Here is a 19,032-nt window from a genome sequence, read left to right as displayed (position 1 = left end):
TCACTACTACTGTTTGGTGGTCTGTACACAACTCCCACTAGTGTTTTCTGCCCTTTGGTGTTCCACAGCTCTACCCATACAGATTCCACATCATCCAAGCTAATGTCCTTCCTTACTATTGCGTTAATTTCCTCTTTAACCAGCAACACTACCCCACCTCCTTTTCCTTTCTGTCTATCCTTCCCGAATATTGAATACCCCTGAATGTTGAGTTCCCAGCCTTGGTCACCCTGGAACCATGTCTCCATAATCCCAATTACATCATATCCGTTAACAGCTGTTTGCGCAGTTAATTCATCCACCTTATTATGAATGCTCCTCGCATTGAGACACAGAGCCTTCAGGCTTGTTTTTTTTAACACTCTTTGAGTATGTTCAAGGCAGAGATCGATAGATTTTTGCAAACGAAGGGAACCAAAGGAAATGGTGATAGTGAGGGAAAGTGGAGTTGAGGTAAAAGATCAACAATGATCTTATTGACTGGCGGAGCAGACTGGAAGGCCTAATCCAGCTCCTATTTCTTATGTTTTTATGTTCTGCTATATCATAGAGCTTATAGACATGCCACAGATTCATTCACCTGTGACTGAATTATCACAGCAACTTGGGACACGCATCGTTTTTATACACTGGGAGGTATGTATGTTTAATTTTAATACTTCTGTACAGGGACAGCACCATTTATTGTACTATATTATCGTGTGTTATTATTAGCTGCAGGAAATATTAGCAGCTGGCTGCACTGTGCAGCATATATAGGGAGTAAATATTTATGAAGAGTATACTCCAGAAGAACTTCATCAACAGATACAGAAGAATAGTGAAGCAGGAAATGGGTGCCCGTCGTAGTTTGAGCAGGACAAATGAATACAGGAAAACCCAGTGAGTGTGGCCATGTCCAGGCATTAACACCTATGACGAGAAAAGTGACACAAGCACAGAGGATAGAAATCATGAACAATGCTACACTACTCTGGAGCAAAGGGTTGTGATGGGGAAATGAGAGACACAGAGACACATGATGGCTTGTTCTGCAGCTGCCACTGGGAGCACTGAATGTCGTTTTGCCTCCCTAGTGCTTCGATAAAGGACATAATAGAGCAGGTGAAAAAACTCTGGAAAAGGAAGGAAATTGAGCAGAAGTAACCAATGATGTAGGAAGCAATAAGATGAAAATCTTGCAGAGCAGGTCTGAAGAATTAGGTTCTAGTGCAAGAACGTGAGGGCAATGATCTCATGATTACTCATGGTACCATGCGTAGGAGCAGTTAGTGGAAACATCAACACGTGACTAAAGAGATGGTTTAGAAGGGAGAAATTTAGACAAATGAAATAACATATTTTGGAATTAAGAATAAGGAAAGAAATTCACTTTAAATTGAACAGAGGGCCAGAAGGACCTTGGTTAGCTGGTCCACTGGTTGGTCAAGGTGGCAGTGCAATTACATTAGATTATTAAAATAAACAAATGGCATTGGTGGTTATGTATTCTGAGGCATATAATACAAAAGTAAGGAGATATTGTTGAACCTTACAAGACCTTATTTAGACCACAGTTGGAATTTTGTGTACAGAAGGGGGAGAAGGGGGAGGGGAGAGAAGGGGGAGAAGGGGGAGGGGGGGAGAAGGGGGAGGGGGGGAGGGGGGGAGAAGGGGGAGGGAGGGAGAAGGGGGAGGGGGGAGGAGGAGAAGGGGAGGGGGGAGGAGAAGGGGAGGGGAAAGGAGATGTGGTGGGGGGGAAAGGAGATGAGGGGGGGGATAGGAGAAGGGGGAGGGAGGCTGAACGGGCCGGGCCCGGCCAGGCCCGAGACTTCGGGCAGGGCCTGTCCCCAGCACCAGATTTACAGGTAGGTGGCATTGGGTCAGGTCGGAGGAGCGCGGGTCGGGGGGTTGGTGGGAGGGAGGTCGGTTCGGTTCAGGTCGGGGGGAGGGAGGGAGAGGGAGGTCAGGTTGGATCCAGTCCGGGGGCTGGCGGGGGAAAGCGGGAGTCGGGTCGGTGTCGGTGTCGGGTCCAGTCCGGAGGTGGGGGGTGGGGGAGGGGGGGAAGCGGGAGTCGGGTCGGGTCCAGTCCGGGGGGTCGGGTCGGGTCGGGTCCGGTTCGGGGGCGGGGAGGCGTGGGGGGGAAGCGGGAGTCGGGTCGGTGTCGGGTCCGGTCCGGAGGCGGGGGGTGGGGGGGGGGAGCAGGAGTCGGGTAGGTGTCGGGTCCGGTCCGGAGGCGGGGGGCGGGAGAAGCGGGAGTCGGGTCGGTGTCGGGGTCGGGTCCGGTCCAGAGGCGGGAAGCGGGAGTCGAGTCGGGTCGGGAGGAAGCAGGAGCTGGGCCTGGGAGGAGCCTTATTCACGCAGCCCCAGTGAGGCCATTCGGCCAGGGCTAGGGGCTGTGTGCTTCGGGCCCCTCCCACACAGTTTCGGGCGCCTGGAGCTACTGCACATGCGCGCCCACTGTAGCGCGCATGTGCAGAGGTCCCGGCACTGTTTTCAGCGCAGGGACCTGGCTCCGCCTGCTACAGCTCCTGCTGCGCTGCGCCGAGCTGCAAACGACCTGCAGGGAGCTGGAGAATCTGGAAGTTTTTTTTAGGCGCACTTTGTTGCGCGAAAAACGGGCGTCCAGGTCGGGACTGCGCCGTTCTAGGCGCGGCTCGAAACTTGGGCCCAATGTGCTGGAAGCATCACTGGGATTGAGGGCTGAAAAGTTAGGCACCAGGCTAGAGATGGGCTGCTGACTGTCCTTGAAGCACCTCCCATTTTTTCGATTTAAATTCCTTGGGGGCAAAACGATTTCTTTCAAGAATTGGCCATTCGAGGCCAAGGAAAAGCGGAACCCAGTAACAAAGGGGTCAAGTTTTGGCCGCCCGCTAGAACGGCGCTCATCGGAGAGGCCAGCCTAATTTATAGAACAAAAATTGCTCCGAATACGTACCTTGCGATTCTCAGTCGGCCCAATTCCACCTCGGCGCGGCGCAGCAGGAGCTGCTGGGGGCGGAGCTACAGCCCTGTGCCGAAAACAGTGCCGGCAGCTGCCGGCGTGCGCAGTGGCTGCCGCCGTCCTGTCGCCGGGGCGACGACCCTATCTCAGGCCGAAGGGATGTCGCCCCTATCCCCGGCCGAGTGGCCTGTGCATCTTACCTCGGCGATGGGGCCTGTCCGCCCGGCCTCTCGCTTGGGCAGGCTCTGCTCGAAGAGTTGGCGGCGGCAGCAGCCCGGTATCGGCTGCATGCGTGGCTTCTTCATCGTCTTCTCTCTTCCCCCCCCCCCATCTTCTCTCTTCCCCCCCCCTCCATCTTCTTCTCTTCCTCCCCCCATCTTCTTCTCTTCCCCCTCCATCTTCTTCTCTTCCTCCCCCCATCTTCTTCTCTTCCCCCTCCATCTTCTTCTCTTCCTCCCCCCATCTTCTTCTCTTCCCCCTCCATCTTCTTCTCTTCCCCCTCCATCTTCTTCTTCTCTTCCTCCCCCCATCTTCTTCTCTTCCTCCCCCCATCTTCTTCTCTTCCCCCTCCATCTTCTTCTCTTCCCCCTCCATCTTCTTCTCTTCCCCCTCCATCTTCTTCTCTTCCTCCCCCCATCTTCTTCTCTTCCTCCCCCCATCTTCTTCTCTTCCCCCTCCATCTTCCTCTTTCCTCCCCCCATCTTCTTCTTCTCTTCCTCCCCCCATCTTCTTCTCTTCCTCCCCCCATCTTCTTCTCTTCCCCCTCCATCTTCTTCTCTTCCTCCCCCCATCTTCTTCTCTTCCCCCTCCATCTTCCTCTCTTCCTCCCCCCATCTTCTTCTCTTCCCCCTTCATCTTCTTCCCCACTCTTCTCCCTGGTGCTGCAGTAGGTGAGTAGAAATAATTTTTTATTTATTGTGATTTTTTTTGATTTTTTTTTTCATTTATTTCGATTTATTGGTTTATTTATTGATTTATTTATCATTTATTATTGATAATGGCTCTTTATTTGTAAAAGTGAAGTGTTTAATATTTGTAAACCAATATTTGCAAAACAATATTTCAGTGAGCAAGCGATCAATCTATGGAACAGGCTTCTAGGGAAACAGAGGAAGCAGATAGTATTGATCCATTCAAAAGCAAATTAATTTGATTTCTTTCAGAAAATAATATTTTGCAATACCGTCTATGAGTTATTTGAGACATGACATCTGGTAACAGCGGCTTGTTTGGGAGGAACATGTGTCTTTGGGCCTCTGGTTCCCAAAGTTTTCAATCACTGGGGGTATGCCTCGCCTCATGTCTGGGTCTGCTGTAGACTAAGTGGTAGAGATTGATTGCTACGATAAGTCAACAACATTATTGTTGTATCATGCAACTGCCAGGGGGGGTGGGGCAGGGGGTGGGGTGGTGGTAGATGGTGAATTTGATTGATCTTGGTCTTTTTTCATCCAGCAATTCCTGTGATCCTATATTAATATAAATTAGGAATGCTCAGTCTAGAATCTGAGCTAGTAAATGTAATGCCAGACTGCTTTCTGATTCATATGTTAAGAATGCCACGAGAGGTAACTTGCATCTCAACGTAGTAATACTAAGTGACACAAATAACAAATTAGTGCAGCAAAGGTTCACCAGACTGATTCCTGGGATGGCAGGACTGACATATGAGGAGAGGCTGGATCGACTGGGCCTGTATTCACTGGAGTTTAGAAGGATGAGAGGGGATCTCATATAAAATTCTGACGGGACTGGATAGGTTAGATGCAGGAAGAATGTTCCCGATGTTGGGGAAGTCCAGAACCAGGGGACACAGTCTAAGGATAAGGGGTAAGCCATTTAGGACTGAGATGAGGAGAAAGAGAGTTGTTAACCTGTGGAATTCCCTACCACAGAGAGTCATTGATGCCAGTTCATTGGATATATTCAAGAGGGAGTTAGATATGGCCCTTACGGCTAAAGGGATCAAGGGGTATGGAGAGAAAGCAGGAATGGGTACTGAGGGAATGATCAGTCATGATCTTATTGAATGGTGGTGCAGGCTAGAAGGGCCGAATGGCCTACTCCTGCACCTATTTTCTATGTTTCTATGTTTCTAGAAAGGTAGAGAAACAGGGAGGCTCAGGGAGGGTAATTCCAGAGAAGGCACGGCCACCAATGGTGGAGAGATTATAATCAGGGATACTCAAGAGACCAGAATTAGAGGAGCTCAGAGATCTCGGAGGGTTGTAGGGCTGGAGGAGATTGCAGAGATAGGGAGGGGCAAGGCCAGGAGGTAATTGAAAATGAGGATGAGCATATTAAAATTGAATCATTGCCGGACTCGGAGCCGATGTAGGTCAGTAAGAAACGGTTTGATGGGTGAACGGGACTTTGCGCAAGTTAGGATATGGGTAGCAGACCTTTGGATGAGCTCAAGTTTACGGAGGGTGCAAGGTGCAGCCAGCCAGGAGAGCATTGGAATAGTCAAGACTTGAGGTAACAAAGGTATGGATGTGGGTTTCAACAGCAGATGAGCTGAGGCAGGGGCAGAGACTGCGATGCTGCAGAGGTGGCAGGAGGTTGTCTTAGTGATGGAGCAGATATGTGGTCGGAAGCTCAGCTTGTGGTCCTGTGCAAGTTGAAGGCCCACAAATCTGAAACTCAGGTACAGATAGGTAGAGCTTGTGTCATCTATTTGTACCAGGTCTTGTATAGAGTGCGGTGTTTCAGGAATCAATTCTGGACCCCCTCCACTAATTCTGATCTACATAAATGACTCAATTGGTCAAATTCTCAGACAATAAACAAGCTAAGTGGCAGTTGTTTACATGTTCAGAAAATCACACATTGCATGTGCCCGGAGTCCCCATATGAGCTCGTGGCAGGCGAGGCTCCTATCCAGGTGTGCAGTCAGAAAATTTCCCCTTATAAATCAAAATAGTAACTAGCTGCAATCTCTGTGAAGTCTGCAATGTGGCAATGACTCTACAGCCTGTTGCCTGCTATAGTCTCTTGGGAGAAGTAGGTTTTATTAGACAACAAGATTATATGGCCTTATTTAATACCCTGGAGACATGGTTCAGACAACAAAACCAGAGCAGATGTGTATAGAACTCAACTGAAAAACAGGGCAAGGAGACATGAGATGCGTCATGCCATCAAGTGTCTGTGATAGCTAGCATATTCTACAGGATCATCAGAACTAATGAAGACATTGGGTGAACATATTTTAGCTGCCAGGATGATGGCTTAAAATAGCAAATTAAACAGACATAAGATATAAAATAAAATGTGGAATGAAAAAAGCCATTTTCACCCCATCATACTTGTCCCTTTAAAAGTTTGTCGCCATCCTCAGCCTGCTCCATGACGACATGCAGGCCATGATCCTGACCAACGGATCCACCACAGACCCAATCCACTTCCGGACCGGGGTCAAACAGAGCTATGTCATCACACCAACGTTCTTCTCAATCTTCCTCGCTGCAATGCTCCAGCTTACACTCAACAAGCTCCCCGCTGGAGTGGAACTAAACGATAGAACCAGTGGAAACCTGTTCAACCTTCGTTGCCTCCAGGCCCGATCCAAGACCGTCCCATCCTCTGTCGTCGAATTACAGTATGCGGACGACGCTTGCGTCTGCGCACATTCAGAAGCTGAACTCCAAGCCATCGTCAACATCTTCACTGAGGTGTACGAAAGCATGGGCCTTACATTAAACATCCGTAAGACAAAAGTCATCCACGAACCTGACCCCGCCACACAGCACTGCCTCCAGTCATCAAGATCTATGGCGCGGCCTTGGACAACGTTGACCGCTTTCCATACCTCGGGAGCCTATTATCAGCAAGGACAGACTTCGGCGACAAGGTTCAACACCGCCTCCAGTGCGCCAGCACAACATTTGGTCACCTGAGGAAGAGAGTGTTTGAAGATCAGGACCTCAAATCTGGCACCAAGCTTATGGTTTACAGGGCTGTAGTGATACCCACCCTCCTGTATGGCTCAGAGATGTGAACAATATACAGTAGACACCTCAAATCGCAGGAGAAATACCACCAACGATCTCTCTGCAAGATCCTGCAAATCCCAAGGTAGGATAGACGCACCAACGTCAGTGTTCTCGATCAGGCCAACATCCCCAGCATCGAAGCACTGACCACACTCGACCAGCTCCGCTTGGCGTGTCACATTGTTCGCATGCTCGACACAAAACTCCCAAAGCAAGCGCTCTACTCAGAATTCCTACATGACAAGCGAGCCCCAGGTGGGCAGAGGAAACATTTCAAGGACACCCGCAAAGCCTCCTTGATAAAGTGCAACATCCCCACCGACACCTGGGGATCCCTGGCCAAAGACCGCCCTAAGTGGAGGAAGTGCATCCGGGAGGGCGCTGAGCACCTTGAGTCTCATCGCCGAGAGCATGCAGAAAACAAACGCAGGCAACGGAAGGAGTGTGCGGCAAACCAGATTCCCCACCCACCCTTTCCTTCAACGACTGTCTGTCCCACCTGTGACAGAGACTGTAATTCCCATATTGAACTGTTCAGTCACCTAAAAACTCACTTTTGGAGTGGAAGCAAGTCTTCCTCGATTTCAAGGGACTGCCTATGATGATAATACGCTCTAACCTATCATAGATTGTAGCCCACCTGCTCAATCTTGTGAGAAATGTGCTCTGCATAAATACTCCGTTCACCAACTGCACTCAATTAGTTACATTGTCTCGGTCTTTCTTTTGATTTCATCCTTAGAGTATCATCACAAGAATACCATCACAAGTACATTATTAATCAAGCTGTTCCTCCTTTTGATATATTTTATTTTCTCTACCTTTTTCTAAGTCTTCTTATATTGTCCACCATTTGCTGGCAGTGACTGTGGAAGGTGATCTACTTCCAGGCCTCGATCAATCTACAATTTGACTAGCAACAGGAGGTGTGTTAGAATAGCACGGGTTAAATCACCCTCCAGTTTTCCTTTTCTTTGGACAAGTGGTACTTACTCTGATCACATGGCTGAGATTTGGAATCCATCAGGGGAAGAGCCTACCAATCAGTGCAGTGAGAAGATGTTTCACCATACTTCAGGTTCAAACATCTAGTTTCACATGTGAATGAGTTATTAGACAGGACTAATCACGAAGCAATTCTAAGTGTGAGAATGTATAGCAAAAAGAAAACACCCAGCTTTGGAAGCTCGATCAATATTGAGTTGGGACAGTGTAAAAACAAAGGGGGTGAAATTCGGTATCATCCCGGTAACCGAGGCAAGGCGGAGACCCGGCCGCATAATTGGGGATACTGCCCCCGAGAGGATGTGGAGTGCAATGTCGGGCGCTCCACTTCCTCTCAGGGGCAGGATCGGGGCGGTAAGCGTGCAAATTTTCCAGCGCTACGTGGCCTCTCCGCATAGTGCTAGCTGGAACACAGGATCCTCCCCTTCCGTTAAAGGGATGAGCACGCTGCGAGCTCTGCAGTGGGGTGAGAGGCTATAATATATATAGCTCGACCTGTGGACTACTTTGACACTGCAGCCAGTGCTGTGTACAAATAAAGGGGGAACAGGTCACTTAACTAGAGTTCCAGAGTGTTCTGCCATCTTAAGGCTTGTGTGTGTTTGTGAGTTGTACTGAAGATATAACAATGGCAATGAGGATGAGATAATCGGAAAAAAAGAGCTGCAATTTTTGTTGGTGGAGGATTCAGCCAACTGACAGAGAGACTTTGAGAGCTTCTCTGTTTTGATTAACAGCTACAAATCCAAGGTAAATTACAAGTACACTTGTCTGAACTGCCAGAGTCCAGATGGCTGCGCCTATGGAAATAATAGGACTTTTGGGGGAGTTTCAACGCGACCATGAAAGTTTCGGAGCATATGTGGAGCTACTAGAAATGTTTTTCACTGCAAATAAAATAGTCGAAGTCCCCAATGATGAACACCATAACCGGGTGGTGTTGGAAAGACATCGGGTGATTTTCTTAACTGAAGCAGGGCCCGAGGTGTATGACACCCTGAAAAATTTGCATGTGCCTGTCAAGCCGAAGGACACTAGTCTTAAGCAGACAGCGCTACAGTCCTGAGCCCCTGGAAATTGCTGAAAGTTATCGTTTCGGAATACGAGATCAGTTAACCGATGAAAGTATCAGTGAGTACAATGCAGCATTAAAAAAGCTATCTATTCATTGTAATTTCGGAAACTTTCAGGACCGAGCATTGCGTGACCGCTTTGTTTGTGGGATGAAAAATGATGCAATCAGAAGAAAGTTATTAACAATTCCTAACTTGACTTTTGATTTAGCTTGTCAGAATACTATGTCAATGAACATGGCCGACCAATATTCCCGAGAATTTCATACAATTTCCAGTCATCAGACAACTGAGGTGAATCGCCTGCAGGTTAAAAGTAAAACATAAAAACATAGAAACATAGAAAATAGGTGTAGGAGTAGGCCATTTGGCCCTTCGAACCTGCACCACCTTTCAATAAGATCATGGCTGATCATTCACCTCAGTACCCTTCTCCTGCTCTCTCTCCATACCCCCTGATCCCTTCAGACGCAAGGGCCATATCCAACTCTCTTTTGAATACATCCAACAAACTGGCATCAACTACTCTCAGCTGCAGAGAATTCTACAGGTTAACAACTCTCCGAGTGAAGAAGCCTCTCCTCATCTCTCGGTCCTAAATGGCTTACCTCGTATCCTTAGACAAGGCAGTTGGCCCCAGGGTCTCAGAAACTGGCAATGGTAACAGAGCATTGAAGTCCTGCTATCGGTGCCTGGGACAACACATTGCTCAAAGTTGTCCATATGTGAAGGCAGAGTGTTTCATCTGCAGGAAAACTGGGCATCTTGCGAAGGCATGCCGACTGAAGGGTAAACCAGCTTTCAAAGCTATAAGTAGAAAGCCCCAGAGACAACATAGCATGGAAGAAAAACAACAGGACTAGGAGGTTTTAGAGCTACACATCATCAGGAGCATGAGGTTAACTAACAGCGATTCGAAAAGTATCATCATCCACATAGATATTGCAGGAACCAAGATAGCCATGGAAATTGACATTGGTGCATCGGTGAGTGTAGTACTGGAGTCGCTATACTTTGACAAATTGCGTGATTCCCACTGGAGAAATCCAAGATAGAGTTGCGAGGCTACTCAGAAGAGAACATTCCTGTGGTAGGTCGTATCACCGTACCGGTGATGTACAAGGATCAATTTCAGAGCTTGCCTCTATTAGTAGTGGCAGGAGACAAGCCTACCTTACTCGGAAGAAATTGGTTGGGATCACTGAAGTTGGATTGGAATGAGATTTTTCGTGTTGAAACGAGATTTGCATCAAAGGATGATGTCATCAAGAATTATCCGAAGGTGTTCTGCGAAATAGGCAGTCCGATCCAAGGCTTCAAGGCGAGTGTCAGGGTACAGAAGGACGCTAGATCGGCTTACTGCAAGCCACATTCCATACCATATGCACTCAAGGAGAAAATTGAGAAAGAACTCAAAAGACTAGAGACTGAGAAGATTATTTCTAAGATAGATCTATGTAATTGGGCTACACCCATTGTAAGATTGTGTGGTGATTATAAGGTAACCGTAAACCAGTTTCTAGAGGGTAATCTCCCCAATACATTGCCAAATGTAAAAGATTTGTTCACAACACTGACAGGTGGTCAGATCTTCTCAAAGTTGGATCTTACGAATGACTCCTCATCTAGCTTGAACTAGATGAGGAGTCCAAGTCATGCTTGACTATAAATACTCATCTAGGCCTATATCAATTTAATAGGCTACCATTTGGAGTGTCTTCTGCTGCTGCCATATTCCAAGGGGTGATGAACCAGATTTTGCAAGGTATTGAAGGGGTAGTATGTTATTTAGATGACATACTAATTTCGGCATCAAATAGGCAATTCATAATAACTTATTGAATGAAGTCCTCAAACGGCTAGAGAAGCACAGAGTACGAGTGTCTGCTCACAAGTATGAGTTATTTCAAAACTCCATGTAGGGTACAGAGTAGACAAAGATGGTTTACATCCAACCAAGGGAAAGCTGGATGCAATCAGAAATGCACCCACTCCCAAGAATGTCACTGAACTTCGATCATTTTTGGGTATTTTGAACTATTATGGGAAATTTCTACCAAATTTGGCTACAATATTACATCCACTATTGAAAAAACAGATCCATTGGAAGTGGTCAGAAGAATGCGACACTGCATTCAAGGAGTGTAAAAGCAAATTGGTAGAGAGCACCATGTTAGTTCACTATGACGTATCTAAGGAGATCAAACTAGCATGTGATGCCTCTCCATATGGAGTTGGGGCAGTGATCTCTCATGTACTACATAGTGGTGAGGAGAGACCAATTGCTTTTGCTTCATGCCCTCTCAGTGCCAGTGAGTGTAATTATGTACAAATCGAAAGGGAAGCTTTGGCATTAATGTTTGGGGTCAAGAAGTTCTACAAATACTTGTATGGTCGTAAGTTTACCATCATTATGGACCATAAGTACCTGACAGCTATCCTCCATCCAAAGTCCCCAGTTCCAACATTAGCTGTTGCCCAAATGCAGAGATGGGCTTTAATTTTGTCAGCATATACATATGATATTGAATACAGACAATCAGCTGATCACAGTAATGCTGATGCTATGTCTAGATTGCCTGCCCCATCACAAGTTACACCCGATAGGGAAGAAGTGTTCTATTTTTCATACATTGATGAACTGCCAGTCACAGCTGAAGAGATTGGTAGAGCAACCAAACGTGACCCAGTTATGTCAAAGGTGTATAAGTATATTGCAAATGGCTGGCCAAACTAGGTAACAGACAAAGATATTCATCCATTCTTCATTCGTAGGAATGAATTATCAGTTGATAATGATTGTATCATGTGGGGTACAGGAGTGGTTATACCAAATAAATTCAGGTTCAAATTGTTAGGAGACCTCCATGACCAGCACCTGGGAATGTGCTTGACCAAGAGTTTTGCACGCAGTTACTTATGGTGGCCAAGTCTAGATAAAGATATAGAGTACATCATCAGTCAGTGTACAACATGTCAATCGGTAAGCAAGAAACCACCACCAGTACCATTACAGCCATGGAAATGGCCTCCCAGGGTTTGGCAAAGGCTACATATCGATTTTGCTGAGCTAGAAGGACAACAATTGTTCATTGTGATTGATAGGCAATCAAAGTCGGTCGAGGTGTTTCCAATGTGGAAAATAACAATAAGTAAAACATTAGACATTTTACAAAGATTATTTTCTTCATTTGGCCTCCCAGAAGAAATTGTTTCTGATAATGGACCACAATTTCATTCACAAGAATTTGCATCGTTCACAAGCAAAAATAGTGTGAAACATACCAAGGTTGCACCATACCACCCTGCTTCTAATGGTACACCAGAGCGCACAGTACAAATTATAAAACATTGCTCATCAAATAGATGTTGGATCCAAATCCAAAGAAATGACAGTTGTCATTGGACCACAAATTGGCTAATTTTCTAATTACGTAGCGTAATACTCATACAACTACTGGTGCAACACCAGCAAAGTTATTTCTCAAACGACAGCCACGAACCAGATTCTCGTTGTTAAAACCAAATTTAGCACAGTCCGTAGAAGAGAAACAATTAAGACAGAAAGAGAATCATAATAGAGGTAGAGTAAAAGAGAGAAGTATGAAATTAAATCAGAAGGTAAGAGTGAAAAACTATCACCATAAATGGCTAAAGTGGTGAAAATATGTGGTCCTCGCACATATTTGGTCAAGATGTTTGATCATGGACAGGTTAGGTTTGTTCACATTGATCATATTTTGCCTACAGATGTGAAAGTAATTGAAGGTGGGAATGATTCAATTATTTCTGACTCATCAGATAGTTTTGATACAAGTAAAGTACCAGTAGCATATCCTACATCCAATGTACTGGAAACAAATCCAAGAGAAATTCAGAATTTAAGTCTGAGTCTGATTCAGACAGACCAACAGTTTGAAGTTAGAGAGTGTTCAAATGGAAATCTAGGGCATCCCTTGGAGGATCGGCCTCGAATGAGTTTAAATTTGACACCATGTTTGGAAGGTTCTGTTCGAGAGTGAAGGTATCCTCTTTGAAACAGAAAACAAGTAGTTAAGCTTGATTTGTAAATATGGCAAAATAAGTCCATATCTTTTGTTATGTATAACCATGCAAGTTATGTATGATGATTATTTTGTTATAATTACTTCTTCATTAAGGAGGGAGAAGTGTAATATATATAGCTCCACCTGTGGACTACTGTGGCACTGCAGCCAGTGCTGTGTACAAATAAAGAGGGAACAGGTCACCTAACTAGAATTCCGGAGTGTTCTGCCATCTTAAGACTTGTGTGTGTTTGTGAGTTGTACTGAACATAGAACAGGTATAACAGGGGCCAGCACAATGCCACGGGGGATGCGGTGTGCCGGTGTTGCAGCCCGGCACAAAAGCGGAGTGCCAGGCTGTACCATCGCTTCACGGACCCCGTGAAATGGACTACGAAAGGCTGCACCGGGAAGTCGGCTGGGGAAAAAAAAGGCGGCGCACACCTCCCCTTTACTTTCTGCCCCACACATGGAGTGCGGCCCAGTTCACGACCCATGAGGCTGGCATCGCCCACAGCGGCCTCATGCGGCGCTGCCCAATTTCTGCTGCAGGGCAAAAACGGGTCGCTGCACACATCGCCGGCATGGGGTGCTACTGGTGGGAGCATGCCCCCAGGATGAGAAATCGTTTGCGCCCTGTTAGTGCCGCCCCAACCCCCCCCCCCCCCAAGATGCTAATGGGAGCGCAAACAAAGCAAATTTCTCCCCAAAAGACTTCAAAAATAAGTACTGAAATGCACTCCAGTTATATGTAGTAAAGACCTATTTTGTGATCGTTAGTTCAAAATACACTTTCCTACATTGGTGATGATTGAAATTAATATTTTACACGTGAATAAGAATATAACAAAAGAGAAACTGAGGTGAAGTTCAAAATGACACAGTGCAAACTATGTTTGTTGTCTAGATGTTAGGCCCTGAGCCTTGCATATAGACTATGGGCCCAAGTTTGCCCCCAGGGTTAGAACGGCGCATCTTCGTGTGGTGCACCGACTTTTTAAAACAGAAACAACGTCTATTATTTACCTTGGTATTCTCCCCTCCTTCCGGTCGATCCAAGCCCCTGGCAGAACGCGTGGGGGGTGGAGCCAGGTCCCGGCGCTGAAAACAGTGCCGGGACCTCTGCACATGCGCGCTAGAGTGTGCGCGCATGTACAGTAGCTCCAGGCCACCGAGGCTGTGTGGGAGGGGCCCGAAGCACGCCACCCCTAGCCCTGGCCGAATGGGCTGCCAGAGCAAAGATCGGGACTTGGGCCTCCTTCCATCCCTCCCATTTAGCTCCCCCTCCCCCCTCCCTCCCCCCCGTTTAGCTCCCGCTCCCCCACCCCTCCTCTCCTCCCCCTCCATGTCGTCCTCGGCGGGACCCGGCCTCCCCGCCCGAAGTCTTCGGCACGGCCCGTTAAGTCTCCCTCTCCCCCCTCTCCTCTTCCCCCTCTCCCCATTTCCTCCCTCTCTCCCCCTCCTCTCCCCATCCCCCTCCTTTCCCTCCCTCCTCCTCCTCTCCACCCTCCCTCCCTCCCCCTCCTCTCTCCCTTTCTCCCTCCCTCCCCCTCTCTTCCCCCCCCTCTCCCCTCTCTCCCTCCCCCTCTCACCCTCCCCCCTCTCACCCTCCCCCCCTCTCCCTCCCTCCCCTCCTCTTCCTCCCTCTCCCTCCCCCCTCCTCTCCCTCTCTTCTCTCCCCCTCCCTCTCTCCCTCCCTCCTCCTTCCCCTCCTCTCCTCCTCCTCTCCTTCTCTCCCCCTCCTCTACGCCTCCCTCTCCTCCCTCCATCCCCTCCCTCCATTCCCCCCCTCCTCTCTCCCCCTCGCTGTCAGAATCACAGAGAGACACTGACAGAGAGAGAGAGAGGCACTGACAAAGAGAGAAAGAGAGACACTGATAGAGATAGAGAGAAAGAGACTCTGTGGGTGGGGGGTGGGGGGGGCGCCCATCCCAGCACGCTGTTGGAGGGCTCCCGGTGCTGCAGTCGGTGAGTAGAAACTTAATTTTTTATTTATTGATTGATTTTTTATTATTATTTTTATTTTAATTTTTTAATTTTTTTTTGATTTTATTGGTTGATTTATTGATTTATTTATCATTTATTATTGATGTTGGCTCTTTATTTGTAAAAGTGAAGTGTTTAATGTTTGTAAACCCCTCTTCCCCCCCTCCATCTCTCGTTCTCTACGCCTGATTTCTAAGTGTAGGCAAGGTTTTCCTGAGCGTACAAAAATCTACACTTACTCCATTCTAAGTTAGTTTGGAGTAAGTTTTCGCTGCCTAAACTTGCAAAACAGGCGTAAGTGGCTGGACACGCCCCCTTTTGAAAAAAAAATCTGTTCTACAATGAAACTATTCTAACTGACTAGAACTGGAGCAAACTAAATGCCGAGAATTGCAATTTCTAAGATGCTCCATTCTAAACTAGTTGCTCCAAAAAAATAGGAGCAACTCAGGTCGAAACTTGAGCCCCTAGATACTAGTCTATATTGCCCCAACAGGAGATTTCTGTTTGCCACAATCTTTTCTCCCGGGGCCAATGAAGACGCTTGTTTAATTGTTACTTTTAAGACAAAAAGTTGCTCAGTTTGTTCAAAAAAACTCCTGCCAACTTTTTTCATAAAGCGGGTCTTCTTTCAGAATCCAGCCACAGCCATCAATGCAACGGTGCAGGGATACAATATCACCATTGAAAGGCAACTTACAAACCAAAACAATATTAAGTACTCATTTAAGACAATCAACCGAGCGTGTACCTTCATCCTTTCACAAGCACCTTTCAAAGTCCAAGTTCTAGCTTACAATTCAGCTGGGTCTTCGCCTGCAAAGGAAATAGTAATCCCGCCTTTTAATCAAATGGGTAAGTGTATCTTTGCATTAATTATCTTCATCTCACTCTGAAAAGTTTTCACATGCATGATTTTTGCAGCTAAAATGTAACACTTCAACTTTGTACAGATCTAAAAAACACGATAAATGCAACTCCACATGGGAATGACAGTATTTTTATTAACTGGAAGTATAACCAGAAAAAATTGTATGTTGTTGATTGGGGTCCTGTCATTGGGAACGAAACACGTATTATACGCTCAGAAAAAATAAAACTGGGACTTCAAAATTACACTCTGAAAGGTGAGCTTTTTCTTTCCATTCCTGAGATTTTATTAACGCAAAGATTATTTTGGAACCAGGGAATATTTACTTGGGTTCAGGTATTTTTTTTATTGTTCTCCTGTCAGTGCTACTCAAAGTTAGAGATAACAGTGCTAAGAAATTGAACTTTGTACAGTGCAGCAGAATGAATCAAATCTCTAGTCAGTTCAAGGGGTATCAGTCAGTTTTGTGCAATGCAGTGCTCTTGTACATGTGACTCAATCTCATGCTATACTGCCCCAACAGGACATTATTGTTTCTCACATTCATTTCTCCCAGGTCAACAAAGGCGCATTTAGTAACCAGGTAGAATTGAGTAATATATCTTAGAAAGAAATAAAGAAAGACTTGCATTTATATAGCGCCTTTCACGACCACTGGATGTTTCAAAGCACTTTATAGCCAATTAAGTACTTTTTGAAGTATAATCATGTTGTAATGTGGGAAACACAGCTAACTTGCACACAGCAAGCTCCCACAAACAGCAATGTAATAAGGACAAGATAATCTGTTTTTGTTATGTTGATTAAGGGATAAATATTGGCCAGGACTCCAGGTACAACTCCCCTGCTCTTTTTCGAAATAGTGCCGTGGGATCTTTTATGTCCACCTGAGAGGGCAGACGAGGCCTCAGTTTAACATCATGTCCGACAGTGCAGCACCCCCTCAGCACTGCAATGGAGTGTCAACCTAGATTTTTTTTTTATGTGCTCAAGTTCCTGGAGTGAGACTTGAACCCACAACCTTCTGACTCAGGTGAGTGTGCTACCCACTGAATCACAGCTGACAACCAGCCGACAATAGTGCGAAAGCAAAATACTGCAGGTGTATCTTAGTGGCTTGGCTTTGTGACACTAAAAATACAGATTAAGATTGCCTGAACTAAATCCATTTAGCAGCCTTAATAGAGAAACAACCAGACAGCCTTGTAATTGAATTGATTCAAATTCATGACCATCCCATATTTCACAATGCTTAAATATGCAAGTAACTGGGTAATGAATTCTGAGCGAGATTGTAACAGAACCCTTGATCTGTGCACTGGCTACTGAAATATGCCAACATGTGAATTTTTCTTTCTTTACGGAAGATGAACTCAGAAGCATTCTACCAATATAAGCAGAGCTTCAAACCATCCATTAGTTTATTTTGTATAAAGTATATGAATGAACAGTCTACAATTTTCCCATTTGCATTAAAGGAAACACATGTTTCAGCATCAGGTTCACGAGTGTTCCCATTGTATCGATTCCTCTGTTGACTGTCAATTCTCCCAGGAAAAAAGTGTTTCCTAAGCAAATGCAGCGCAACAATTTAGAAGCAAAAATCCACAGAATGTATTGATTCTGGGAAAGCCTTGTTAAATTGCTAAAATTAGTATATGTTCAGCCCAACCAACAGTTCAGGCAGAAGAACTCTGGTCAAATAGGAGGCATTTATATAGGAACAAAGAAAGAACTTGCATTTATATAGTACCTTCCACGACCTGAGGACATCCCAAAGTGCTTTACAGCCAATGAATGATGACAACAACAACATCAACAACTTATATTTATATAGTGCCTTTAACATAGTAAAATGTCCCAAAGTGCTTCATAAGAGTGTTATAAGACAAAACATTTGACACCAAGCCATATAAGGAGAAATTAGAGCAGATATCCAGAAGCTTGGTCAAAGAGGTAGATTTCAAGAAGTGTCTTAAAGGAGGAAAAAGATAGGTAGAGAGCAGAAAGGTTTGGGTAGGGAATTCCAGAGCTCAGGGCCTAGGCAAATGAAGGCATGGCTGCCAATAGTGAAGCGATTTTTTTTTTAATTATTCGTTCCTGGGATGTGGGCATTGCTAGCTAGGCCAACATTTATTGCCCATCCCTAACTGCCCTTGACAAGGTGGTGGTCAGCCACCTTCTTGAACCATTGCAGTCCATGTGGTGAAGGTACTCCCACAGTGCTGTTAGGGCGAGAGTTCCAGGATTTTGACCCAGCGACGATGAAGGGACAGCGATATATTCCCAATCAAGATGGTATGTAACTTGGATGGGAACTTGGTGGTGTTCTCATGCACCTGCTGCTCTTGTCCTTCTAGGTGGTAGAGGTTGCGGGTTTGGGAGTCGCTGCCGACCAAGCTTTGGTGAGTTGCTGCAGTGCATCTTGTGGATGGTGCACACTGCAGCCACGGTGCACCGGTGGTGGAGGGAGTGAGTGTTTAATGTGGTGGATGGGGTGCTAATCAAGCTGGCTGCTTTGTTCTGGATGGTGTCGAACTTCCTGAGTGTTGTTGGAGCTGCACTCATCCAGGCAAGTGGAGATTAAAATCGGGGATGTACAAGAGGCCAGAATTGGAGGAGCGATAATACCTCGGAGGTTTGTCGGGCTGGAGGAAGTTACAGCGACAGGGAGAACTCATGGAAGGATTTGAAAACAAGGATGAGAATTTTAAAATCAAGGTGTTGCTTAACTGGGAGCCAACGTAGGTCAGCGAGCACAGGGCGATGGGTAAACAGGGCTTGGTGCGAGTTAGGACATGTGTAGCAGAGTTTTGGATGACCCTTGTTTACGGAGGGTGGAAGATGAGAAGCCAGCCAGGAGTGTGTTGTAATAGTCGAGTCTAGAGATAACAAAGGCATGGATGAGGCTGAGCCAGGTGCAGAGCCAGGCAATGTTACAGAGGTGGAAATAGACGGTCTTAGTAGTGCCAGTTATAGCATATGGAAATTATTTATTCCTATTCTTTGGAGATGGCAATTTTAACCCCTCTAAATTGCAGCGGTTCCAAACTGGCATTTAGACCTGACCAATACCATCAGCATTTAAGCGCCCTACATCATGATTCTGTCAGCAGTCTTGGCTTCCATTTCA

The 19,032-nt window shown here is 46.2% G+C and overlaps 1 protein-coding gene across 1 annotated transcript in view; it reads left to right on the top strand.

The window, feature by feature from the left end:
• The window catches only part of LOC139259473 (interleukin-6 receptor subunit beta), a 113,646-nt gene that overhangs the window by 55,259 nt on the left and 39,355 nt on the right, over nucleotides 1-19,032 (top strand). Inside the window, exons 8-10 of the mRNA XM_070875329.1 lie at nucleotides 551-636; nucleotides 15,664-15,883; nucleotides 15,982-16,155. Of these exons, the coding sequence (XP_070731430.1) occupies nucleotides 551-636; nucleotides 15,664-15,883; nucleotides 15,982-16,155 (480 nt within the window). The remainder of the gene's footprint in view (nucleotides 1-550; nucleotides 637-15,663; nucleotides 15,884-15,981; nucleotides 16,156-19,032) is intronic.

Source organism: Pristiophorus japonicus, chromosome 1 (genome assembly GCF_044704955.1).
Source record: "Pristiophorus japonicus isolate sPriJap1 chromosome 1, sPriJap1.hap1, whole genome shotgun sequence".
NCBI classification, from domain to species: Eukaryota; Metazoa; Chordata; class Chondrichthyes; family Pristiophoridae; genus Pristiophorus; species Pristiophorus japonicus.
Note: the sequence above shows the minus strand (reverse complement) of the source record. Positions and strands in the feature narration are given on the sequence as shown.